Source organism: Macaca mulatta, chromosome 12 (assembly GCF_049350105.2).
Source record: "Macaca mulatta isolate MMU2019108-1 chromosome 12, T2T-MMU8v2.0, whole genome shotgun sequence".
Lineage (NCBI taxonomy): Eukaryota > Metazoa > Chordata > Mammalia > Primates > Cercopithecidae > Macaca > Macaca mulatta.
Window position 1 is genome coordinate 106,007,264 of NC_133417.1, and position 26,861 is coordinate 106,034,124.

General features: G+C 41.3%; 2 protein-coding genes across 24 annotated transcripts in view; one reads left to right on the forward strand and one right to left on the reverse strand.

The window, feature by feature from the left end:
- The window catches only part of NIF3L1 (NGG1 interacting factor 3 like 1), an 80,079-nt gene that overhangs the window by 13,947 nt on the left and 39,271 nt on the right, over positions 1–26,861 (forward strand). For 7 of the 20 annotated variants that reach the window (XR_013401792.1, XR_013401791.1, XR_013401794.1 and 4 more), the window contains exon 7: positions 8,593–8,677. The exons of 5 other annotated variants lie outside the window; for them this stretch is intronic. Coding sequence is in view for 11 of the 15 variants with exons in the window: in XM_077956324.1 (XP_077812450.1) it covers positions 8,593–8,672 (80 nt within the window). In the remaining 4 variants the exon portion in view is untranslated. Of the gene's footprint in view, positions 1–103; positions 161–1,953; positions 2,705–8,592; positions 8,678–10,680; positions 13,286–26,861 lie in introns of those variants that run through there. 8 more of the 20 variants (XM_015110614.3, XM_015110615.3, XM_015110616.3 and 5 more) reach the window with 4 other exon arrangements.
- The window catches only part of ORC2 (origin recognition complex subunit 2), a 60,077-nt gene continuing 41,783 nt past the window's right edge, over positions 8,568–26,861 (reverse strand). For 2 of the 4 annotated variants that reach the window (XM_015110703.3, XM_015110704.3), the window contains 7 exons: positions 23,624–23,756; positions 22,366–22,462; positions 18,757–18,903; positions 17,992–18,163; positions 12,313–12,374; positions 11,679–11,797; positions 8,568–9,788 (listed from right to left, as the gene is read on the reverse strand). In XM_015110703.3, coding sequence (XP_014966189.2) covers positions 9,702–9,788; positions 11,679–11,797; positions 12,313–12,374; positions 17,992–18,163; positions 18,757–18,903; positions 22,366–22,462; positions 23,624–23,756 — 817 coding nt within the window. In that variant the 3' untranslated portion in view covers positions 8,568–9,701. Of the gene's footprint in view, positions 11,173–11,678; positions 11,798–12,312; positions 12,375–17,991; positions 18,164–18,756; positions 18,904–22,365; positions 22,463–23,623; positions 23,757–26,861 lie in introns of all 4 variants that reach the window. The other 2 variants (XM_015110707.3, XM_077957354.1) reach the window with 1 other exon arrangement.

The window sequence follows — 26,861 nt, forward strand, 5'->3', positions numbered from 1 at the left end:
GCTTTTGAGTGTAACTTCAGAGATGCAAAGCCCCTCCTAAAGGACCTCTGCTGAACTTCATCACGCTCCCTGTGAGTCTGAGGCCGTGTTCTCGTTGTATTAGGTTGTTAAGGGTAACACCCTGTAAGACCAGCAGATGGGGAGCCTGCTCCTTGCAAATGTAAGTTCTCTCATTTGTCATTTCATTCTCCATTTGCTTTTCCTTTCCCAAGCTGCCATCCTGGGCCAAGCTTTTCTTTCCGTTGGCTTCAGCAATTATTGCAGGGTCTTCACAGATTTCCCCCCTTTCATGCCTTCTCCGGCCAATGAGTTTGTCACAGTACAGGCAGCCAGACTTATCTTTCCTAAAACAAGGCTTCCAACTGGGTCATCTTAGTGTCTTTTTCTTGCTTTTTACTTTTACTATTATAGATTAAGATGTTTTAAAAAGTGCTCGAATAAAAATTATTCCTTATAATGAGATGACACTTACTAGAAGAGTGTGGGGAACTGAAAAATTCTGGAATTAAGAAAACTTATTTTTTACTTACAGATGTTTTCTTGTGGGAAAATTAGAGAAAAAACTCAATTTTTTTTCTAAGAACCTTTTTTTTCTTAAATTTGTATGCCCTTCTGTCTCTAAATACAGTTCAAAATTGTACTTTCTAAAGAACAAACCAAATTGTACACAGTGCAGTTTTGCTCTTAAATTACAAGTCATCAAATTCACAAACTGCATTTTTAAAAATTCAGAATATTAGGCTGGACACGGTGGCTCACACCTGTAATCCCAGCACTTTGGGAGGCCGAGGCGGGCAGATCACTTGAGCCCAGGAGTTCGAGACCAGCCTGGCCAACATGGCAAAACCCCGTCTCTACTAAAAATACAAAAATTAGCCAGGCTTGATGGTGGGTGCCTGTAATTCCAGCTACTCGAGAGGCTGAGGCAGGAGAATCACTTGAACCCAGGAGGCAGAGGTTGCAGTGAGCTGAGATTATGCTATTGCACTCCAGCCTGGGCAATAGGACAAAACTCCATCTAAAAAAATAAATACAAATATAAATAAATTAAAAATTCAGAATATTTGAGTTTTCCCCAAATCTTTTCACAACAGATGAGATTCCCTCCAGAGTTTCTAGGGATTTTGCTTAAGTCAAAGAAAAATACTTTGTTTTAATCTGGAAATAATCTTAAATTCATTTCATCCTTGTATATTAGACTAAGTTGACGACAGAAATACTAGTGCTTACAAAGCCTAAGTCTGCTGGGCAGTATACACAGAATGTCCTCCAGAGGTATTTATTACATAAGAGGCAGATTTTCTGAAGGCCTCATTTTACTTAGCAGTGGTCATTCTCTCTACGGTGGAAACACAGTAAAATGGGTGTTTACAGATCTGGTTCTGGCCAGATATGTTGGATTGGACGATTGCCTTGGGGTCTGCCAAGGAAAAAGAAGTTGGAATTCTCAATGGGATGGCTTTTATTTTTATTTTATTATATTTTCAAGACAGAGTCTTGCTCTGTCACCCAGGTTGAAGTGCAGTGGTGCAATCTCGGCTCACTGCAACCTCCAGCCCCCATACTGAAGCAATTCACCCGCCTCAGCCTCCTGAGTAGCTGGGATTACAGGCGCACGCCAGCACACCCAGCTAATTTTTGTGTTTTTAGTACAGATGGAGTTTCACCATGTTGGCTAGGCTGGTCTGGAACTCCTTAGCTCAGGTGACCCCCCTGCCTAGGCTTCCCAAAGTGCTGGGATTACAGGCGTGAACCACCGTGCCCAGACCTTTCTCTGTTTTTAAGTTGGAGGACATAAAAGAAAACTGTACAGTACTTTCTAGATTTATAACAGTTCTGCTGTATTACATTCACTTTATATAGAATATAAACTTGGTATTTCTGCTTTTGTGTTTCCTCATTCCACAGATTCCATATCTAGCATTTAAGAATTTGCTGTTTCCTTTTTGGTAGGTGAGATGTCCCATCATGATATTTTGGATGCTGCTTCCCAAGGAATAAATGTCATCCTCTGTGAACATAGCAACACTGAACGAGGCTTTCTTTCTGACCTTCGAGATATGCTGGGTTCTCACTTGGAGAATAAGATAAATATTATCCTATCAGAGACTGACAGGGACCCTCTTCAGGTGGTATAATTGCAGAAACATCAGGATAACACATTGTACAAATTAGTTGGATGCCAACTTGAATTTGTAACATGAGTCAGTGGGACTAGTGTGCTTCTAGAAGAGTGTCTTAGAGGGTATGATCATTTCCGGTTTGTTAATCTGATTCACCAAACATTCTTTTTTTTCCTTTTTTTTTTTTGAGATGGAGTCTCGCTCTGTCACCAGGCTGGAGTGCAGTGGCGCGATCTTGGTTCATTGCAACCTCTGCCTCCCAGGTTCAAGCAGTTCTTCTGCCTCAGCCTCCTGAGCAGCTGGGACTACAGGTGTGTGCCACCGCACCCAGCTAATTTTTGTATTTTTAGTAGAGACGGGGTTTCACCATGTTGGCCAGGATGGTCTGGATCTCTTGACCTCGTGATCCACCCGCCTCGGCCACCCGAAGTGCTGGGATTACAGGCGTGAGCCACCACGCCCTGCAGATTCACTAAATGTTCTATCGCTCATACAGTAAAACTGTAATGTAACTACCACATTAAATAACAAGTATTCATATAAAATCTAGGAAAGATTGAATAAAATCTGTTTACTTAACATTCTTTGGAAGCAGCTCAAGTGATTCTCTCCTTAGTTTAATTGTAGATGGGATGGGATGGATCCATTTGGGTATCTTTGCCCTTGCTTAGTTTAACATTATGCTTGAAAAACTTGGGCTTGAATACTTCTTTCTAGGTAGTAGCCTCTTTGCAATGATAAGGTCTGTTTGTCCCTGTTCCTAGTTCTGCCTACGATCTAGTCTCTCACCTAAATTTCAGAATCAGAATGAGATTTATCAGGATGTTGTTTTAAAAATATATATACACAATCATTATTCATTATTACTATTACTTTATTGCTTTTTAGATGACTTACTTGTAATTTTTTTTTTCTTCCACAGTCCTTTGTTCCCAATTTCTGCTGTCACTTCCCTCTCTTGGCAATGAACTTGGCTGACACAGGCAGGGGGCAGGGCCAGGGAGTGAAATTCCAGAGCAGAAAGAACGAAGTCAGATATCTCAAAATATCATCCTGCCCCATTTAATCTGGGCCCTTTCTCCATGTGGATGCCCTTTTCTAAACAGCGCCTGCACTGGGCTGCGAGGCCCCTGCCTGCCTCCACTGGTTGGGCAGGGCAGATACACCTTTCTCCACCCGTTTTCAGATAATCTGGCTAAAGCAATATTCCCTCCAGTTTAGGCATTCTTGGATTGCCTTTATGATTTGTGCTGTTTTACCATACCACATATAATTTTTACTTCATGCTTTTGTGTAAAGCAACTTTTTCTCTTCTTATTTTTTATTGTGGTAAAATTCACATAACATAAAATTCACCATTTTCCTGCCCCTCCCCCCAATTCACCATTTTAAAGTATATAATTCCGTAGCTTTTAGTACATTTACAGTGTTGTGGTACCGTTACCACTACAGTTCCAAAACATTTTTCATCACCACAAAGGGAAGCCCCATTAAGTAATAACTCCCTCCTCCCATCCCCTGAATCCTATTTCTATGGAGTTGTCTATTCTGGATATTTTCTATAAGTGGAATCATAAACACGTGGTCCCTTGTGTCCGGCATCTTTCACTTATGTTTTCTCCATTACTGCCGCCTTTTGTGTTTTTTTCCTTGTATTTTGACTCCCTTATTTCCTTATATATATATATTCTTACCTATCTTTAAAGGAAATTTTATGTCACATCCATTGTAACTTAAATATTTACTTAATCTGTATTAAATACAGGATTATTAAAATACAAAGGAACACTGCTCAAAAGAAATGTCATTTTTTAAAAAATATCATTTTTTTTTTTGGAGACATAGTCTCACTCTGTTGCCCAGGCTGGAGAGCAGTGGCATGATTACAGCTCCCTGCAACCTCTGCCTCCTGGGTTCAAGCGATTCTCCTGCCTCAACGTTCCAAGTAGCTGGGATTACAGGCACCCGTCAGCATTCCCAGCTAATTTTTGTATTTTTAGTAGAGACAAGGTTTCATCGTGTTGGTCAGGCTGGTCTCCAACTGCTAGGCTCAAGTGATCCGCCCACCTCAGCCTCCCAAAGTGCTGGGATTACAGGTGTGAGCCACTGTGCCTGGCCTGAAATGTCATTTTTAAGCTTAGTGTCTAATGACATGTTTTGTGCTGTTTTGCTGATTTAATAAATAAGGCCACATACTGACATGAAATAGTGGTTTAGTAATCCCTTGTCTACTCCTGAAAGCTGAAGGCTGAGGAAGGACATGCACATTCTCTCACAGGCGTCACATGAAAAATCTTCCCCATCCTGTAGGACTTACAAGGTCACTTTGGATGCCCAAATGGATGGTACATTCCAGGTGGAAGGTTGCAGATTGTAGGGAACAGTGTCACCACCTTTGTTGTGCATCCGTGACACCTTATATAATCTTTTGTGCACATGTATTGGAGGGTGCTGCATACCAATCTAGATCAGGATCCAAATCAGACACTAGCGCAGGAAAGAAGCAGCTGGCCAGGAGGTGGCAGCAACAGTTCAGCTCAAGGCAACTGCTGCTGAGCAGAATGAAGGTCCAGCATGGCCAAGTCTTCCTGATCTTTCAGGGGCACAGGAAATCTGGATTTTTAATGTGTGGTGTTAAAATATACATATATTATCATATATAAAACATACATATATAGGTGTTTCTGTACAGTTCCTGGCTTACAACTCCCTTAGCCCTTGTTACAGTCTTTTGGGTGTGTTAAGCCTCAGGGGCAGGCCTCAGGAAACAATCTCTCAGAGTTCTCCTGCCCTTCCTTCACCCCCAAAGCAAAATCCTAATCTTCTCCCTCCCTTTTCTTTTTTAGAGACAGGGTCTTGCTCTGTCACCCAGGCTGGAGTGCAGTGGTGTGATCATAGCTCACTGCAGCTCCGAACTCCTGGGCTCAAGTGACCCTCCCTTCTCAGTTTCCTGGGTAACTGGGACTATAGGCACCTGCCACCACCCACCCCCTACTAATTTTTTCAAATTAAAATTTTTACTTTTGTAAAGACAGGGTTTTGCTACACTGCATAGGCTGGTCTTGAGCTCCTGAGCTCAGGGAATCCTCCTGCCCTGGCCTCCCAAAGTGCTGGGATTACAGGCGTGAGCTACTGAGCCTGGCCTTTTTTTTTTTTTTTTTTTTTTGAGACAAGAGTTTCACTCTTGTTGCCCAGGCTGGAGTGCAATGGCGTGATCTCGGCTCACCACAACCTCCGCCTCCCAGGTTCAAGTGATTTTCGTGCCTTAGCCTCCTGAGTAGCTGGGATATTAGGCATGTGCCACCAGGCCTAGCTAATTTTGCATTTTTAGTAGAGATAGGGTTTCTCCATGTTGGTCAGGCTGGTTTCGAACTCCTGACCTCAGGTGATCCACCCACCTCGGCCTCCCTAAGTGCTGAGATTACAGGCGTGAGCCACCGCACCTGGCCTTATTTTTATTTTTTTGAGACAAGAGTCTCACTCTGTCACCCAGGCTGGAGTGCAGTGGCACGATCTCTGCTCACTACAACCTCTGCCTCCCAGGTTGAAGCAATTCTCCAGCCTCAGCCTCCCAAGTAGCTGGGATTACAGGCGCTCGCCACAATGCCCAGCTAATTTTGTATTTTTAGTAGAGACAGGGTTTTACCATGTTGTCCAGGGTAGTCTAGAACTCCTGACCTCAAGTGATCCACCTGCCTCAGCCTCCCAAAGTGCTGGGATTACAGGCATGAGCCACCGTGCCAGGCAAATGCTGCCATTTTAAGGCCTACACTTTGGGTAGCAAAAGTAAAGATGTTGACCCTAAATACTTGAGAGGCCTGGGGCCAGTGATAAATATAAAAATGGTTACAAAAGTTTAGGAATGAGCTTTGTATTGTACTATGTTTAAAGTTATCCATAGCATCAGTCTTTTCAAATTTGCTTTATTCAACACATTAAGGATGCTATAACTTATGCTATTAAAACCTCATAGGCTGGGTGAGGTGGCTCACACCTGTTAATCCCAGCACTTTGGGAGACCCGAGTGGCTGGATCACTTGAGCCCAGAAGTTCAAGACCAGCGTAAGTAACATGGTGAAACCCCATCTCTAGAGAAAAAGAAAAAAAAAAAAGCTGGGTGTGATGTGTGCCTCCTGTAGTACCAGCTGCTCGGGAGGATAAGGTGGGTGGATCACTTGAGCCCAGGAGGTCAAGGCTGCAGTGAGCTGAGACGGCACCACTGCACTCTAGCCTGGATGACAAGAGACCCTGTCTCAAAAACAAACACTTAACAGACATTTCATATTTCATCTTCATATCCTCACAACTACTGCCTTTTGTGTAGTAAGTGTTCAAATTTAGGCTATTCAGGATTATGCTGAAGAGTAATTTCACCTCACAGAATGTAAAAAGTACATTCTGAACAATGCTACTGCCTCCACATTTGAATTAGCTGGAACAAAAAGAGTGAACTTCTAAAGTTAGTCATTTTGTTTAAAAGTTAGGCAAAATCTATTAATCAGCCCCCAAACCAACTGATCTTTTATTTTGAGACAGGGTCTCACTCTGTTACCCACCAGGCTGGAGTGCAGTGGCATGATCACAGCTCACTGCAGCCTCAGCTTTCCTGGGCTCAGATGATCGAGCCACCTAAGCCTTCTGAGTAGCTGGGACTACATGGTGGGTGCCACCACGCCCGGCTAATTTTTTGTATTTTTAGTAGAGACAGGGTTTCGCCATGTTAACCAGGCTGGTCTTGAACTCCTGGTCTCGAGATTGGCCTGCCTTGACCTCCCAAAGTGCTGTGAGCTACTGCACCTGTTTACACTGATCTTTTATATGAGTGAAGTGATCATGTATTAAAATAACAAATGATGCTAAGAAGGTCCAGTTTCTGGACTACTGTGAGGACTAATTTAGCAGTCCTTTCACAATAAATTCAGCACTGTGGCAAATTTATAAACAATAAATGTTTGACATCTCCTGTGCCTTTTTTTTTTTGGTAATTTTATTAAGAGTACCCAGAAAACCTTTCAAGGTTTCAGTAGGTCTGTTCAATCTTGCCAGAAGCAAGTTAACACAGTAGAAGAAATTAGAGCCTTAGCAGTCGAGACATAACTGCTAGAGCCTGAGGGACACCGATGTGGACACAAGTCAACAAACAGCATATAATAATATGCCAAGATCTTCACCAGATCTGTAAGATGCACTCATAAAACTTCTTTTGAAGAACTTAAAAATATTCTTAGTAAAAAAGTAGCACTACAAATTTACAAAGTGATTCTATCCAAATTGGCTTTTTATTTATTAGTAATAAAGTCTACTGACAGATACTGCTTGCAAATAGTATAGACACAAAAATTATAAAAATAAACCAGTAGATATTTAGGGCAGATGCAAAAATTTGCACATTAGGTCATTATAAACTAGATATCTTAAGCAAAAAAAGCAAGGTGCAAACCAGCAAGTATATTACCAATTGTGTTTTTAAAAGGAGAGAGACAGATACTTTTACATATGCATAGGCTATATCTGGAAGAATACTTAAGAAAATGCTATTAGTGGTTGCCTAAAGAACTGGGTGGATCAGGGAGTGGGCAGGAAACTCACTTTCACTGAATATCCTGTGGTACTATTAAAACAATTTTTAAAATCACATTCATGTACACATTTGTTTAAACATTTTGACTAGAGGTTATATTTAAGACTAAGCCCTTGGCCAGGCGCAGTGGCTCACCCCTGATCCCAGCACTTTGGGAGGCCCAGGTGGGATCACTTGAGATCAGGAATTCGAGACCAGCTTGGCCAATATGGTGAAACCCCATCTCTGCTAAAAATACAAAAATTAGCCAGGCATGGTGGCGTGTGCCTATAGTCCTAGCTCAGGAGGCTGAGGCACAAGAATCGCTTGAACCTGGGAGGCAGAGGCTGCAGTGAGCTTAGATCACACCACTGCACTCTAGACTGGGCGACAGTGCAATTCCATCTTTAAAAAAAAAAAAAAAAGACTAAGCCCATGGACTTAACATAAAATTACTTTTTTTAAAAATGCCTTTAAAAAAATAAAAGTAAAAAAAGACAAGGTCTTGCTCTGCACCCGTACTGGAGTGCAGTGGCACAATCATAGCTCACTGTGATCTTGAACCCCTGGGTTCAAGCGATCCTCCTGCCTCAGCCTCCACAGCAGCTAGGACTATAGGCATGGGCCACCATGCCCGGATGATGTTTTAAATTTTTTGTAGAGACAAGGTCTCACTATGTTGTCCAGGCTGTTCTTAAACTCCTGGGCTCCAGAGATCCTCCTGCCTTGGCCTCCTAAAGTGTTGGGATTACAGGCATAAGCCATTATGCCTAGCCAAAATTACTTAAGTATAAACCACAAGAAAAATTATTTAAAAATTCCAAGGATTTTTGGAAATATTTTCATGAAAGAGGTTTACAAGATAAGAAATGAGTGAGAAATGCTGATGTAGTACATATTTTATTGCAGTGATATTTTCAGGAAGAACTTCATTTCCAAGTGTCGGATATTTCAGGGGGTATGTGATGACTGTAAGCCGACAACAGTAGCCAAGGTGAGCCTTTTCTTCTTTCCTAAGAAAAAAGTCTCGTGCAAATAATTAGGAGGCTTGAAATCATCATTTTAAGGAAAAAACTGAAATATCTTACAGTGAGTTTTAGGTCTACTTGACAGAGGAATCAAGATTAAATTTACAGCCAGCCATTAATATGCTACTCACCTGCATGTTATTCAGGAAAAGAAAAATATGTCAATATACAAGAATAATGAAATGTTTTATTTTTTGTGTCTTGAAAACAATTACTAAAATGTAATTCAGGATTTTATTTCTCTAGCCTGGCTTCTCACTGGTATCATGAAGGTCATGGCACAGACATTAACTGTTCCAAATATATGACGTATTGTTCTGTGCTTTCTAGGCTGGGTAGATACCCTATATACTCTTTGTTTTTCCCACTATCCCAACTGAATAGTAGTATAATATATTCCCTCCCCTGCCCCCACCAAGTACATAGCCTCAATCCAAAAGGAGAAAGCTGGATCACCCACCTCTTCCCAATCTATACCTTTTAAGTTGTTTTAGAAACAGTAAGAGATGACCTGCCTTCTCCATTACACTCGTTGGTTCTGACACACAGAATAGCAAACAAAGCCAATTTACGTGATGCCCATGTCTTGATACTTCCACACTCTGGAACAAACACACTTGCAAACAATCAGCTCGGGGAGTGTTAAAAGGCCCTCAAAAAATTCAGAATATCTCTAAGTATAAAATATTTCAAAAACATCCAGTTCCAAATAGTCCCTGAGCACACTGTTCATTCCAGCAAGAAGTCTCCAGAGAGGTAATGAATGAAAGGCACATTTTCTCCAACTTGAGGACCGCTGCATAGTACTAGACGGTACCAGCCAGGCCGATCAAAAGTTCTAATTGAGGACATCCCCCACCCCTTCCCAAATTTAAATCTTGTACACTGGAAAAATAATTTAATGTCAGATGTAAACACAACACTTTCAACTAGAGGAGTGGCAGCTGGGGTACAACCCTTCCATGGGAGGTTCAAGAATAAAGGAAAGCTTCAAGCCTCCTCTTCTTCCTTTTCCAAGAAATCAGTCAATGTTCCATTATCAACAGGAATTAATAAATACTCTACTCCATCAGTTCCCTGAAAGATTTAAGAATACCTGTACGTTAGTCATTCATAAGAGGTATATGAACTCTTCTATTGTAGAGGCTAAAGAAAAAATGAATTTATTTCTTTGATGTAATATTTTAAATATATAAGTATAAAAATTAAGGCAAAAGGGCACACAGTCATATATACTTAAATATATGTACAGTTAAACAGCCTTATAGTGGAAAAGACAACTAATTAGAGGGTGGGTAGGTGGGTATTTATTTTTTTCATTGTGCTTTAGATCATTTTCACTTTCCTGCCCTGTCCGGAATCTAACACTATTGATGTCTCTATCCTTTCTTCCTCCTTTCAACAAGATCCTTCCCTTTGGCTTTTCAATATTTAATACATTTAAGTATGTCCAATTTTTCAGTAACCCTCACTAGACATCTTCATTCCTCTCCATCTATCACATTATCTCTGCACTTCTCCAGGCAAGTTGGCTATGATGGCAGTCTCCATTTCCACACCTCATTCAACACAGTTCAACTGAGCTACTGCTCCCATTATCACATCGTTTGCTTAGACCATCAGGAATTTTATATTCCTAAATCTCACAGACATTCTCAGTCTTCATCTTTTTGGCCTCTCAGCAGGATCTGACACTGCTATTTTCTCTGCATTAAAACATGCTTCTCTTGGCTTCTGTGACATCACATCCTGGTTTTCTTCCTAGTTCTCTGGCTGTTTCCCTTACCTTATCGTTTACTTGGCTTGTTAAATGTCAGACTTCTGGTCTTATCTCCTAGCTCTCTATTCTCACTAAATGTCCTCCCTTTAGGTAGTACCCCCAATGCCTGGTTTCAGTTATAATCTAAATACATAAGAATCATAATCTTCTCTCTCCAACCCAGATCTTTCCTCTGGTTTCTTGTCCTAGGTATCCAACTGCATAGTTGACATTTCCATCTGGAAATCTCAAAGGAACCTCAAACAGAGTTGTCTAAACTGATTAAGATCATGAACTCATCATCTGTCTCCCTAAAATGCCGCTCTTTCTGTGTGTGTGTGTGTTGTTCTTTTTGAAATAGGGTTTTACTCTTGCCCAAGCTAGAGTGCGGTGGTGTGATCATGGCTTACTGCAGCCTTCACCTCCCAGGCTCAAGTGATCCTCCCACCTCAGCCTCTTGGGCAGCTGGGATTACAGGTGTGTACCATCACAACCAGCTCTTTTTTTTTTTTCCCCGTAGACAGGGTCTCGCTGTGTTGCCAGGCTGGTCTCGAACTCCTGGGCTCAAATGATCTACCCACCTTGGCCTCCCAAAGTGCTGGGATCACAGGCGTGAGCCACCACGTCTGGCCTCCTAGTCTTCCTTTAGATCTCAGCTCAGTGGTCTCTTCTGATATCTATCCATAAATAGGTCAAATCCACCTATTTAAATAAACTCTTTCAGAACTGTACTTTCTAATCATAGGACTTCCTTACAGTTAAAATTTTATGTATGTGATTACTTGACTAATGTCCATCTCCCCCATTAGACTTTAAGCTCCATAAGAAAAGCAATCAGGTTTTTGCTTACTACTGTATCCTAATACTTAGTGCAATATCTATGCAGTTAATACTCAATAAATATAGACCAAATAAATGAATGAGCAATAGGGAAAAAACAAAAGAACAGAATTATTTGACTCACACCATGTTTCTAATTGCCTATTACTCTGGACTAGAACATATGAGGAGTTTTCTGCTCTGCTCTGAAGCAGGGTACTTCTACCACGGCTCTTTCTACAAACTCAAATGGCATATCCCCTAAATGAATCTGCGACCCAACATGGGACGTCAGTTTCAAAATCAGGTCTGAGTCAAAGGTATACTTGTCCTTAAGTAAATGATATAGACTATTCCTGGCATACAATGCTACAACAGTGGAGTCTTACCTTCTTTGTTCTTATAAGCTTGTGGTCCCTAAATTCAGTTAACTGGGCCCGGAGTGTCAGCTCACTATTGACGAGGAATGCCTCCCGACACTGCTGGTAAAAATCTTGAAAAGAAAGGCCTGGCAAGTTCAAAAGGATATGAACATAAGTCAGCACTTAAGACATGACCCAGTATACAAACACCCATACAAAAGAACACAGAATAAAAGTGCTATTTGCATGTTATCCCAGAGCAGTGAACAAGTATTGATAGGACTTTTAAAGAAGGAACAAGTCAGTCATGAGAGCAGAACAATTATTAAAATGTTTGTTGAAATCATTTCTGCCAAAGGGGAAGACAATCTCCTAAGATGCCTAGAATATGAAAAATATGTAATTGGCAGATACACATCCATAGTTAGCACAGAACATTTTTAAAGTAAGCTGGGTTTGTCTTTCAATTTGTGTTGGCAAACACCTTGCTCAGCAGTGGATCTGTAGAGCTGCTTGAAAATTTGCTATGTGGCAGACATACCCATCATGAGTGACCACTTACTGCTGTGAAAAACTGCACTTCTGTCATTAAATTCCAGAGAAAGGAAATGTATGGGGTAAAACAAAAATTACACAATTGAATGTCATAAATATTGGATACCAGTGTAAGAAGGGTTATCCTGGTTGTCCAGCTGGTACTTTATTAGTAGCCTGAAAATTCCCCTAAAAACAAAAAACAAGAATTTAAATCCAAAATGTTAACATCAAAAGGTAACAACTAATAGCAAAATACACAAAGAAAATGTCAAATACTTGGCCTATCTGCATTATCTTCTGTTCCTCCAAGGAATATCATATCCTTGCCTACTTAAACAGAAAGCTTTTTTATTTCTTCTAAAGAAAAATATAGGCTGAGTGTGGTGCCTCACACCTATAATCTCAGCACTTTGGGAGACTGAGGTGGGAGAACTGCTTGAGCCCAGGAGTTTGAGACCACCCTGGGCAACACAGTGAGACTCTGTCTCTATAAAAAATTTAAAAATCAGCCAGGCATCGTGGTATGCGCCCATGGTCTCAGCTACTCGGGAGGCTGAGGTGCAAAGATCACTTGAGCCTGGGAGCTTGAGGCTGTACTTGAGCGACAGACACCCTGTCTCAAAACAAATATGAAAATATTTTTTTCTTACTTTTTAGGTTAGCCTTGGTAGAAAAGTTGGAATACAGAATAACATCTAAAGAGAAAAATATCAATCCAATATCCATTAACACTTGGTATTGAGATCATATGGGGTATGCTGTTGTCTCAAATCTTTGTGGAATGAAGCGGGTGGAAACACCATAAATTCATACATTTATATACTGCATATACCACTTTATACCTTGCTTCTTCACTTTTTGATTTTTCCCACGTCTTTAAAACTTCTCCTAAACAAGTTTTTCTTTTTTTTTTGCCATATGTAAGAAGAACTTAAGGAAGTTTTAACAGCTGCTTATCTACCATGTACCATAAACTTACCATTTCCCTACTGGTTTGGATGTTTACATTATTTCTAATTTTAGATTAAAAATAACTCTTAATGGATGACTGGATACAGAAAAAATAATTCTGCACTAAATAAAACTGTACCTATTTCTTCATATTCTGAATTATTTCCATAGGAGAGTGAACCAGGTAGAATTATGGGATTGGAAGCAGTGTTACACAAACTAAGACTCCCATCAGTCCTTGGGTATGCCAAAAATTCAAAACTTAAATGCATTTTCATTTTTATGCAGGTCCAGAAAACAATGACTATAGTCATATTTTGGATCATCTCAATGAACACTTTTTTTTTTGAGACAGGATCTCGCTCTGTTGCCCAGGTTGGAGTGCAGTGGTGCAATCTTGGCTCACTGCCATCTTGGCCTCCCAGGTTCAAGCGATTTTCATGCCTCAGACTCCTGAGTAGTTGGGATTACAGGTGGACACCACCACACCCAGCTAAATTTTTATACTTTTAGTAGAGATGAGGTTTTACCATGTTGGCCAGGCTGGTCTTAAACTCCTGGCCTCCAGTGATCCGCCTACTTCAGCCTCCCAAAGTGCTAGGATTATAGGAGTGAGCCACCGCATCCCGCCCTCAATGACTACTTTTTAACTAGGTACTACTACTAACTCCAGAGCTGAATTTTGGTTAAAATTTTTATTCAATCACATACCAAGTAAAGGCTAAATGATACTGGAGTTTGCAGAATCAAGCAAAATTTCAAAATAGTTCAAATAAGAAAATGCTGAGGTCAGCACACAGACACTGAGGCATGCCAAACTAAAAAATACTTGCATTAGACTGGGCATGGTGGCTCATGCCTGTAATCCCAGCACTTTGGGGGTCAAGGTGGGTGGATCACTTGAGGTCAAGAGTTCAAGACCAGCCTGCCCAACATGGTGAAACTCCATCTCTACTAAAAATACAAAAATTAGCCAGGTGTGGTGGTGCATACCTCTAGTCCCAGCTACTTGTAGGACGCTGAGGCATGAAAATGCCTTAAAACCTGGAGAGGGAGGTTGCAATGAGCTGAGATCTTGCCACTGCACTCCAGCTTTGGCGACACCATGAGACTCCATCTCAAAAAAAAGCTTGCATTAGAGTAGCCATTGCCATATTTAATGTTGTGAGTTCTCACAATGCATGGACCCTCAACTTTACACACAATAACTTCCAACAGTCCTTCAGCAATTAAGGACTTTTATTATTAGTAATAACAAAACTGAATGAAGACTTTGTCCCCAATTCCATCAAAAAATTTCATTAGATAACCATTTAATGCCTATTTCAATTTTTATTTTATTTTTTTGAGACGGAGTCTCGCTCTGTCACCCAGGCTGGAGTGCAGTGGTGCGATTTCGGCTCACTGCAAGCTCCGCCTCCCGGGTTCACGCCATTCTCCTGCATCAGCCTCCCAAGTAGCTGGGACCACAGGCGCCCACCACCACGCCTGGCTAATTTTTTGGTAGAGACGGGGTTTCGCCGTGTTAGCCAAGATGGTCTTGATCTCCTGACCTCGTGATCCACCCGCGTCGGCCTCCCAGAGTGCTGGGATTACAGGTGTGGGCCACCGCGCCCGGCCTTTTTTTTTTTTTTTTTAAGACAGAGTCTCACTCTGTTGCACAGGCTGGAGTGCAGTGGTGTGATCTTAGCTCAGTGCAACCTTTACCTCCTGGGTTCAAGCGATTCTCCCTCCTCAGCCTCCCAAATAGTTGGATTACAGGCATGCACCACCATGCCGAGCTAATTTTTGTATTTTTAGTAGAGACGGGGTGTCCATGTTGGCCAGGCTGATCTCGAACTCCTGACCTCAAATGATCTGCCTGCTTCAGCATCTCAAAGTGCTGAGATTACACGCATGAGCCACCGCACCCAGCCTGCATATTTCAATATTAATGCAAGGCTTTATTTTTATTTTTTGTAGAGATGGGGTCTCACTATGTTGCCCAGGTTCGTCTCAAACTCCTGGCCTCATGCAATCTTCCCTCCTCAGGCTCCCAAAGTAGTAAAATTATGGGGTGAGCCACTATGCCCGGCCGAGTTCAATGCTAATCTTATCTTCAGTGTTCAAATCAGCTTTATAGAGTAACAACATTCATTAAAATTAGCATTTGAGGGTCAACATTTGAGTCTTGTGGTGATGGTACAGCTGTATACATGGAGGTAGTTATACAAGGCTACAGGTAACAAAACTGCACAGAAATTTACACACACACACGCACACAAGTGCAGCATGTATAATAGCGAAATCCAAATAAGCTTGATGGATGGGATTACAATAATGTCAGTTTCTTGGTTCTGATACTGTACTGTGGTTATATGAGATGGTGGTGGTTGGTGGAAGTTGGTGCTTTGGGAGGAGGGTACATGAGACTTCCCGGCATGTATTTTTGTAGCTTCTTCTGAATCTATAATCATCTCACAACAAAAAGTTAATCCCCCCACCACAAACACACAAGTAAAAGAAAAATAAATTGCTGGGGGGGTTAAAGAAAAAGATATCCCCAAAGTCCCTGTGTACACCATCCTCTATCTATTCCCCTTTATTCTTCTCCAGGGTTAGTACCTAATTATTTTTAAATTATTTTTAGTACCTAAAAATACCTAATTATTCTGAATTAGGTATTTTTCATTTCCATGCACATTTAAAACTTTTATTCATATTGATATATACATTTGAACACTATATGTTTTATATGGTTTTATTTCTACACCGAACATCTGTTCAGTTCAGCATTTGTCCTAAATGAAAATATCTGGTTTGGGCAATATGTATCATCACACTACTATCATCCCATATAAGTCAAAATCCTGGCTGCCAATGCCGCTTCTAAACCTAGAATGCAGCTGTGCTGTGGCTTCAACTCTGCTCACTGATTTATCATTCTGTTGCATTGAGATGTTTCTATTTTGAGCCAGGGTATTTATTTTTAAATTTTGTCTATTATGCTGTGTGTTTGGAACAAGAGGGGATGAAAGGAAAGAGTGAAAAGTATTATGCCATCTTGACCACAAGTGTCCCTTTGTTGCTCTTTAAAAACAAAAAAAGAAATTGTCTCTGCTAGACTTGCTTGTTTCTTCTTTTTTTTTTTTTTGAGACAGAGGCTCACTCTGTCACCCAGGCTGGAGTGCAGTGGTGCCATCTTGGCTCACCGCAACCTCTGCCTCCTGGGTTTAAGCGATTCTCCTGCTTCAGTCTCCCAAGTAGCTGGGATTACAGGTGTGCGCCACCAAGTCTGGCTAATTTTTGTGTTTTTAGTAGAGGCAGGGTTTCACCATGTTGACCAGGCTGGTCTCGAGTTCTTGACTTCAAGTGATCCACCCGCTTCGGCCTCCCAAAGTGCTGGGATTACAGGTGTGAGCTACCACACCCAGCCGACTGTTTATTCTTTAGGAAACTAAATTTTCTTTCAAATTTAAAATAAAAAAATTCATTTACATTTTGATTAATTTATAGATCTAATACCTATTTTTTGGAGACAGGGTCTTGCTCTGTCACCCAGGCTAGAGTGCAATGGCGTGATGTTGGCTCCCTTCAGCCTCCCCAGCTGAGACTATGGGTGTACACCACCACACTCAATTAATTTTTAAAACTTTTTGTGGAGATGGAGTGTCCCTATGTTGCCCAGGCTGGTCTCAGGCTCCCAGCTGGAGCAATCCTCCTGCCTTAGCCTCCCATAGTGTTGGGATTACAGGTTTGAGCCACTGTGCCTGGCAAGTCTAACACATTTCTAACATGGAAAGAATTTCTACTCTTATAATAGTTAATCTACCCACCCAAGAACACAATATTTCTTTTCGTCTATCCAGCTCTTAATTATCTATTCTCAACAAGAATTATCTATTCTCAGTGTTGTTATTTTTCAACACTTCATCTTGTTAAATATAATTCTATAATTTTATGCTTTTGTCAGGGGGTAAAGTTTGTTACTAAAAGCTTCTTTCAACAGGCTAATTATGCAATTTCTTTCTTTATTATTTTTTTGAGACAGAGTCTCACTCTGTTGCCCAGGCTGGAGTGCAGTGGTGCAATCTCAGCTCACTGCCACCTCTCTCTCCTGGGTTCAAGCAATTCTCCGGCCTCAGTCTCTTGAGTAGCTGGGACTACAGGTGTGTGCCACCACACCTGGCTAATTTTTATATTTTTGGTAGAGATGGGGTTTCACCATGTCAGCCAGGCTGGTCTCGAACTCCTAACCTCAAGTGACTTGCCTGCCTTGGCCTCCCAAAGTGCTGGTATTACAGGCATGGGCCACTAAGTCCAGCTAATTATGCAATTTACTTTTTGCTGGCTTATGCTATAATCAGCTTGTGTTTATTAATTCAGATATGCCTCTTGGTTAGGCTGCTGTAAGGGCTTGACTGGAGACATCATACAGTGATGTTTTGGAGCTGACATATCTGGATCAAAGTCTTTGTGCTACTGACTATCCACCTTAGGATCAAATGAGGTATTGCATATAAAGTACTCAGTGTCTGGATCAGAATATTCAATATGTAATGAAAAATAACCATAAAATTTAAGTAAAAGTCATGAAAAGTCTGCTTTTTCTCCATTATGACCACTCAGGTGCTCATATTCCGAAATATATTAAGAAATAAAAAGTTGGTACTCTCACTTTATTACTGAGCAATATGACAGACTGCTGTTGACTTACCTGCCTACCCCATAATCCAGTACTGGTAACAATTATTACTATAATTTCTCTTAATCCTTCAAACTAACTAGGGACTTCAGTATCACCATTAAAACCTAGTAGTACATATCTTAAAATGTATAGTTTTTAAAAAAGAAATATGGTTTTCATCCTTACCTTGCATTAGGGGTAAGGCTTCGTAAGACATGAGTAAGGGAGCTAAGTGGCAGGGATCCAGACTGCTTCACCAGAAGAGAGTTCTCATAGGAGGTTTCTTCAGTATAAGGACTATATGTGGTAGTTTCATACCAGAGCCAGTTAAAAAGACTCTGCTTTGCATGATCCCACACTAGCACATGATCGAAGAAAACAAGAATTACAAATTATTTTCATATTGTCATGATACTAGATTCCACTTTACAAAAGAATGAGAAAGGATTAAATAAAAATGAATCCCCAAGTTTTTCATTTTTGCCACTTCCATATCTAAATCAGTAACTCACAATCTAATTTCATTTTCAACCAACATCTGAACCTTTATTTTTATATTAAGCATAAATTAAAAGCATTACCAATGCATTCTTTTTAAAAAATTAGAAATGTTTTAACATTTTCTTCTACAGGATTATCAGAAAGTCTATACATTAAGTTCATAAAATAAATGCTGCAATATTACAAGAAGAGAAGGAGACCAAAATAATAGTTGGGTCTTTTCTCTCCTTTTAACTTTAGACTAAAACATCCTTATTTAGTATCTGAATTTTTATTTCCAAAAAATATGTTCTAAATTAGATTGAGAACACATTTTTGGCAACCTGTGTTTTTAAACATGTAAAAGGAGGAAAAGCATTCTAAAAACAGTAAAAATTTTCTGATTTACATTAATACTATGTTTTGTAAGACTGATATCTCTAGAAGGAAAAATAGTAACACTTAACTTACTGAGAGGAGCGTTGAGGTGGTCAATGGATGCTATAAGGTAAATGTTATGCAAAGATGACAACTGACCAATGATTTGCTGGCTCTTCTCTCCTCTCAACATCTGGCTATCCAAATTGTGGATGAGAAGGAAGAGTTCTAAAGAAGAATCTAAAAAGAAAAGAAATCCAATTATTATTATTATTTTTAGAGGGTCTCACTCTGTTGCCTAGGCTAGAGTGCAGTGGTACAATCATAGCTCACTGCAGCCTCCAACTCCTGGGCTCAAGCAATCCTCCCACCTCAGCCTCCCGAGTACCTGGAACTACAGGCGCACACCACCATGCCTGGCTAATTGTTTTTTTGGTAGAGACGGGGTCTCACTAAGTTGCCCAGGTTGGTCTTGAACTCCTGGACTCAATTTGGCTTCCCAAAGTGCTAGGATCACAGACGTGAGCCACCATGTCCAGCCGCAATTGTTATTTTTAGTGATATTTCAGTGATTATTTCCTCTACCACACACAATGCCTAGGTATTAAAAAATATATTAAAGTAGTATAGGATAAAATAATGATTGCTTAGGGGTATGTAATTTATTTGAGAAGATATGTCATTTACTCATAAAATAGACAAGACATGATTAGCACTGAAGTCAGGCCCTACAGAAAGCAGCTTTTTTGTGTGTGTTTTTTGAGACAAGTTCTGGCTCTGCTGTCCAGGCTAGAGTGCAGTGGCAAGATCCCAACTCACTGCAACCTCGACATTCCAGGGCTCAAGCCATCCTCCCACCTTAGCCTCTCGAGTAGCTGGGACTATAGGCGTGTACCACCACACCTAGCTGATTTTTATATTTTTTGTTGAGATGAGGTTTCACCATGTTGCCCAGGCTGGTCTGAAACTCGTGACCTCAAGTGATCTGCCCGCTTCGGCCTCCCAAAGTGCTGGGATTACATGTTTAAAGGCAATTTTATTTTTATTTATTTATTTTTTTGGAGACAGAGTCTCGCTCTGTTGCCCAGGCTGGAGTGTAGTGGTGTGATCTTGGCTCACTGCAACCTCCAACTCCCAGGTTCAAGCGATTCTCCTACCTCAGCTTCCCGACTAGCTGGGATTACAGATGCGCACGACCAGGACTGACTAATTTTTTGTATTTTTTGTCGAGACAGGGTTTCGCCATGTTGCCCAGGCTGGTCTCAAACTCCTAACCTCAAATGATCCACCTGCCTCGGCCTCCCAAAGTGCTGGGATTACAGGTGTGAGCCACCGCGCCTGGCTTTTAAGGGCAACTTTATTTTTAAGGTACACTGTTGATCCATTAACACGGAACCCACAGTCAAGAACACTATAACTTATAACTGAAGGAAGTTTACATACACAGGCATTTTTTCCCCAAGGCACATCACAGCCTTCTTGTGCTTGGGAACACTAGATAGCATTCTAACACTATGCTTGGGGGCCATTTTAAACAGCCAAATCACCGACACAAAAGCAGAAAAATGTGAAAAACATAGCACTGAACGGACTGCGAAAAGGATGCTTGTTTATAGTATGAGAGTTGAAACAAGACGGCAAAGCATTGCATTGTTTGACCTCTGCTTAGAATGTGTACATTGGGCAATGCAAACTTTTTGCCACTCTGTGCATGTTTCACTTTGCAAAAGTGCCAAGAGTATTGATTTTGGGATTATAATAAATGTTAGCAAGCAGGAAAATTTGTTATTATAGAATTTGTGAATAATGAGAATCAACTCTACCTGTTTTCAAATGTGTACAGTTGGTATAAAAATGTATATTGTCTGGCTGGGCTCATGTCTGTTAATCCCAGCACTTTGGAAGGCCCAGACAGGCGGATCCCTTGAGGCCTAGGAGTTTGAGACCAGCCTGGGCAACACAGTGAGACTCCCATCTCTACAAAAAATTTTAACAATAGCCAGGCAGATGGTGTGTGCCTGTAGTCCCAGCTAATGGGGAGGCTGAGTTGGGAGGATCACTTGGGCCCAGGAGGTTTAGGATGTAGTGAAATGTGTTTGTGCCACTGGATCCCAGCCTAGGTGAGAGAGAAAGACTGTGTTAAAAAAAACCCAAAAACAAAAAAGTATACTGTCCATTTCTATAAAGAACTGTGGGTAAAATGGGTGTAGAAGTGTGAAAGGAAATTTGGGACAGAAAGCTTTTCAGGTTGGAAACAAAATGAAGACAAAACTAAAGAACATGCCAGAATATTGACAAGATAAAAGTACTATGGAAACAGAGCTAGGATTATTGACATTATCAATAAAATTATCCATCAAAGCAGTTAGGCATTCTCATGTACTTCTCTTAATTTAGTCATTATTAAATGGCAATTAACTATCAGAGACTATATAATGCTATTTCCAATTTTCTGACATACTCACATAACCAAAACATTCACACCAAAAGAATCAGAGATCTTAGTATATAAAATTATCCCAATGTAATGATATATACACAGAATAAAGAAATAATGTTTTATTTATTTATTTATTTTTAGATAGAGTCTCACTCTATTGCCCAGGCTGGAGTGCAGTGGTATGATCTTGGCTCACTGCAACCTCTGCCTCCCAGGCTCAAGCACTTCTCCTGCCTCAGCCTCCCAAGTAGCTGGGACTACAGGCACGTGCTACCATGCCTGGCTAATTTTTTTTGTATTTTTGTAGAGACGGGGTTTCACCATATTGGCCAGGCTGGTCTCGAACTCCTGACCTCAGGTGACCCACCCAGCTTGGCCTCCCAAAGTGCTGGGATTACAGGCGTCAGCCACTGTGTCCAGCCAAGAAATAATGTTTTATAAAAACATTAAACAATATAAAAATATCAGACAAAGATGTAACGCTCAAGTGGAGGCACTTTACACAAGCAAAACAAAACCTGAAAATTATTCTGAAATAAATTAGCTGGGCTTGGTGGTGCATGCCTGTAATCCCAGCTACTTGGGAGGCTGAGGCAGGAGAATTGCTTAAACCCGGGAGGCAGAGGTTGCAGTGAGCCAAAATTGTGCCACTGCACTTCTGGAGTGTTTTATAAACAGAAAAAGGCTTTTGGATATACAAACTTAAGAAAGTGGGACTAACATTTTTCTTCCCTGTTAAGTTCACAGAAAAGGTTCATAGAAAAAGGTCAAATTATTTTAGAGCACCAAGATAAGTGCCATTATTAAAATAATCTTTTTGGGCCAGGTGTGGTGGCTCACACCTATAATCTCAGCCCTTTGGGAGGCCAAGGCAGGAGGACTGCTTGAGCCCAGAAGTTCCAGACTATCCAGGGCAACATAGCGAGACCTCATCTCCACAAATAATACAAAATTAGCTGGGCACAGTGGCACACGCCTGTGATCTCAGCTACCTGGGAGGCTGAGGTGGGAGAACTGCTTGAGCCCAGAAGGTCAAGGCTGCAGTGGGCCATGATGGTGCCACTACACTCCAGCCTGGGCAACAGAGAGACTGTCTCAAAAAATATATATATATAAAATAATAATAATACTGTATGTATATGTATGTATATAATACATATAATATGTATGTATAACTGTACTGTATGTATATAAATACATGAATAAGTAGAAGTATATGCTTAACTTTACCCTAAAACTACAGAGCATCTACTTCATGTTACCTTCTTTAAATCTCTTTACTATCCAGTCTAGCTGATCCAGTATACTGCGGAAAGTACCCATATGATCGAGGACTTCTTCTGTTATAGAATTCAGGACCTATATCATGAATGTGCAAGAGGTGCCACATTAATTACAATTTATTGTCATATACAACTAGAAAATCAAACCTTTTTTTATAAATTAACAATGAATTTGGATTTCCCAAAAGTTTTAAAAAATCACTTTTAAAAATTCTACTGGTACTCGATGAATTATATCTAATTCATTGTTTTTTGCCTAAGTTGTGGCTAAAAGAAAATAGAAAAGAATAGCAAAGATATCAACGTAATAGGTAATATAAGAGGGCAGCAAAAACAAATGAAAAAGCTCCCAAGAACATGAGAAACATTAGAAAACTACAGTTCTATCAAAGGAAACAGGACACAAACACTATAGACACTTTTAAAAAGGAATACTACATGACTCAATATCCAGCACCCAAAAGATTTCATGTTCAAATGAGGAAGAGAGATTAAGCATTTGAAATAAAAATGATCTATGATAAATGTATTGTAAAACTATAGTCTTCACATCCTGTTGCATTTTAAAGCATTTTCACAGCATGTAGTTTGTTTTTTTTTTTTTTTTTTTTTTTTTTGAGAGGGAGTCTGGCTCTGTCGCCCAGGCTGGAGTGCAGTGGCCGGATCTCAGCTCACTGCAAGCTCCGCCTCCCGGGTTTACGCCATTCTCCTGCCTCAGCCTCCCGAGTAGCTGGGACTACAGGCGCCCGCCACCTCGCCCGGCTAGTTTTTTTTTTTTGTATTTTTTAGTAGAGATGGGGTTTCACCGTGTTAGCCAGGATGGTCTTGATCTCCTGACCTCGTGATCCACCCGTCTCGGCCTCCCAAAGTGCTGGGATTACAGGCTTGAGCCACCGCGCCCGGCCCCGAGTTTTTGCCTAATAAAGCATTTTCATAGTTTATAACAAAACTGAAGACCCCATAATTCCCTTCTTTAGAAGTACCACTGATACTCAGTGTAGTAAACAAAACTAACATATTTTCCTAAGTTTTAATACATGTCAGTTACAACGTAGGACATTCAAAGATGGTTTCAAAGCTAGATTCTTCTGAGTCCAAACACATGGTATTAAGCACTATACAATCCTACTACCGTGAAGACTAAAACAAAAATTCTTTAATACTCCATCCTCATTTATGTGGAGGCATGAATTGGCAGAGGATATAATGTTTTTCCCTTTAACATTTTGAAACTTACTGATTTCACACTGATTCCGGGAAAGAAGCCATTGATGACAACGTGAATGGAATCTTGCAGCATAGTGGTTCGAAACCTTTCTAGTAAATCTCTCTTAGAACCCAAACCATAAAGCACAATGTTGAACCCAAGGCTGTTAGGAAAGACAGTATTCATGCAATTAAACTTCAATACCTCTTATTACCAATTTTATTATCAACCAGTTTCCTTAAATTAAGCTTATAAAAAATACAGGAAAGGGGTAAGGCACATTGGCTCAAGCCTGTAATCCCAGAATTTTGGGAAGGCAAATGCAAAAAAGTTTTTCATATATGTATATATACTTTTTTTTTTTTTTGAGACACATCACTCTGTCACCCAGACTGGAGTCCAGTGGCACTCTTGGCTCACTGCAACCTCAGCCTCCCAGGTTGAAGCGACTCTTCTGCGTCAGTCTCCCAAGAAACTGGGGCTATAGCTGTGTGCCACCACACCTGGCTAATTTTTATATTTTTAGTAGAGATGGGTTTTTGTCATATTGCCCAGGCTGGTCTTGAACTCCTGGGCTCAAGTAATCCACCCGCCTTGGCCCCCAAAATTGCTGGGACTACAGGTATAAGCCACCACATCTGGTCAAAAATATGTTTATTTAAAAAAAAAAACAATTAAAAAATTATCTGGGTGTGGTGGCAGGTGCCTCTAGTTCCAGCTACTCAGGAGGTTGAGCTGGGAGGATCACTTAAGCCAAGGAGTTTGAGGCTGCACTGAGCTATGATGGTGACACTGCACTCCTGCCAGGGCAACAGAGCAAGATAGTGTCTGTAAAAAAAAATTAACTAAAATTTTTTTTTCAAGATGGAGTCTCGCTCTGTTGCCCAGGCTGGCGTGTAATGGCACCATCACAGCTCACTGCAACCTCCGCCTCCCGCGTTCAAGTGATTCTCCTGCCTCAGCCTCCCCAGCAGCTGGATTACAGGCGCCTGCCACCAGGCCCGGCTAATTTTTATATTTTTAGTAGAGACGGGGTTTCACCATGTTGGTCTCGAACTCTTGACCTCAGGTGATCTGCCTGCCTTGGCCTCTCAAAATGCTGGGATTACAGGCATGAGCCACCGTGCAAGGCCAGGAATCAATATTTAGTGATTTAGCTATCCCAGTTCTTCCTCTTCCTTCCTAAAAAAAAAAAAGTATTCTTTTCAAAAATAATTATTGGCCGGGCATGATGGCTTACGCCTGTAATCCCAGCACTTTGGGAGGTCGAGGCAGGTGGATCACTTGAGGCCAGGAGTTCGAGACCAGCCTGGCCAACATGGTGAAACCCCGTCTCTACTAAAAAATACAAAAATTAGCCTGGCTTGGTGGCAGGCACCTGTAATTCCAGCTACTTGGGAGGCTGAGGGAGAAGAATTGCTTAAACCTGGGAGGTGGAGGTTGCAGTGAGCTGAGATGGCATCACTGCACTCCAGCCTGGGCAACAGAGTGAGACTCCATCTTAAATAAATAAATAAATATTTTTTCCAAACTCATACAAGGTAAAGGCACAATTTTATTATCTGTATACCAATTTGTTCAGTAGCTTCACTGTAGCTTCTATTACTTTTCAGATGACAGATGACTGGAGGCAAGGGAGACCATTGCCAATAAAAGCTCTAAAAAGGCCGGGCACGGTGGCTCACGCCTGTAATTCCAGCACTTTGGGAGGCTGAGGTGGGCAGATCACGAGGTCAGGAGATCGAGACCACCCTGGCTAACACGGTGAAACCCCGTCTCTACTAAAAATACAAAAAATTTAGCTGGGCATGGTGGTGGGTGCCTGTAGTCCCAGCTAATTGGGAGGCTGAGGCAGGAGGATGGCGTGAACTCGGGAGGCGGAGCCTGCAGTGAGCCGAGATCACACCACTGCACTCCAGCCTGGGCGACACAGCGAGACTGTCTCAAAAAAAAAAAAAAGTCCTAAAAATTTTACAGGCTGGGCCGGACGCGGTGGCTCAAGCCTGTAATCCCAGCACTTTGGGAGGCCGAGACGGGCGGATCACGAGGTCAGGAGATCGAGACCATCCTGGCTAACACAATGAAACCCCGTCTCCACTAAAAATACAAAAAAATTAGCAGGGCGTGGTGGCGGCGCCTGTAGTCCCAGCTACTCGGGAGGCTGAGGCAGGAGAATGGCGGGAACCCGGGAGGCGGAGCTTGCAGTGAGCCGAGATCGCGCCACTGCACTCCAGCCTGGGCGACAGAGCGAGACTCCGCCTCAAAAAAAAAAAAAAAAAAAAAAAAAAAAAAAAAAATTTTACAGGCTGAAGCAGAGTTGAAATTGATAGATTAAATTGAAAAGGTAAGCAGAGGTCAAGTAACAAAGGCCTTGTTAAGTCATACTAAACCATTAATTCACTAATTCCAAGGAGAATGAGCATTTATTTATTTTGAGATGAAGTCCTGCTCTATTACCCAGGCTGGAGTGCAGTGGCGTGATTTTGGCTCACTGCAACCTCCGCCTCCTGGGTTCAAGCAATTCTCCTGCCTCACCTTCCCAAGTAGCTGAGATTACAGGTGTGCACCACCAAGCCTGGCTAATTTTGTATTTTTAGTAGAGACGGGATTTCACTATGTTGGTCAGGCTGGTCTCGAACTCCTGACCTCAGGTGATCCGCCCACCTTGGCCTCCCAAAGTGCTGGGATTACATAGATGTGAGCCACCGTGCCGGCCAAGAATGAGCATTTAAAAGTAACTAATGAGGGGTTAACAGAAAGGTTTTAAGTAAGAAAGTAACATGTTCTTTTCAGAAAGATCACATTGGCTATGTTTGGGGAATGGATAGGAAGGAACAAAACTGGAAGATTAATTTAGCTGTCATGGAGAAAAATGTAAACATGTCAAGAACTTTATAGTCAAGCCAATAAGATTTGGAGACTGATTAGATGTGGAGACTGAGTAAAAGAATACTTAAGAATGGCTCAGTGCTGGGCGCGGTGGCTCATGCCTGTAATCCCAGCAGTTTTAGAAGCCAAGGCAGGAGAACTGCTTGTGCCCAGGAGTTTGAGACCAGCCTAGGCAAGATGGTGAGAGATGGTGAGACCTCATCTCTACACAATAAAAAATTTAAAAAATGAGCCCAGGTATGGTGGCGCACATCTGTGGACCCAGCTATTCAGGAGGCTGAGATGGGAGGATTGCTTGAGCCCAGGAGGTTGGGGCTCCTTGAGCTGTGTTCACACCATTCTGGGTGACAGAGTGAGACTCTGTCTCTTAAAATGAAAA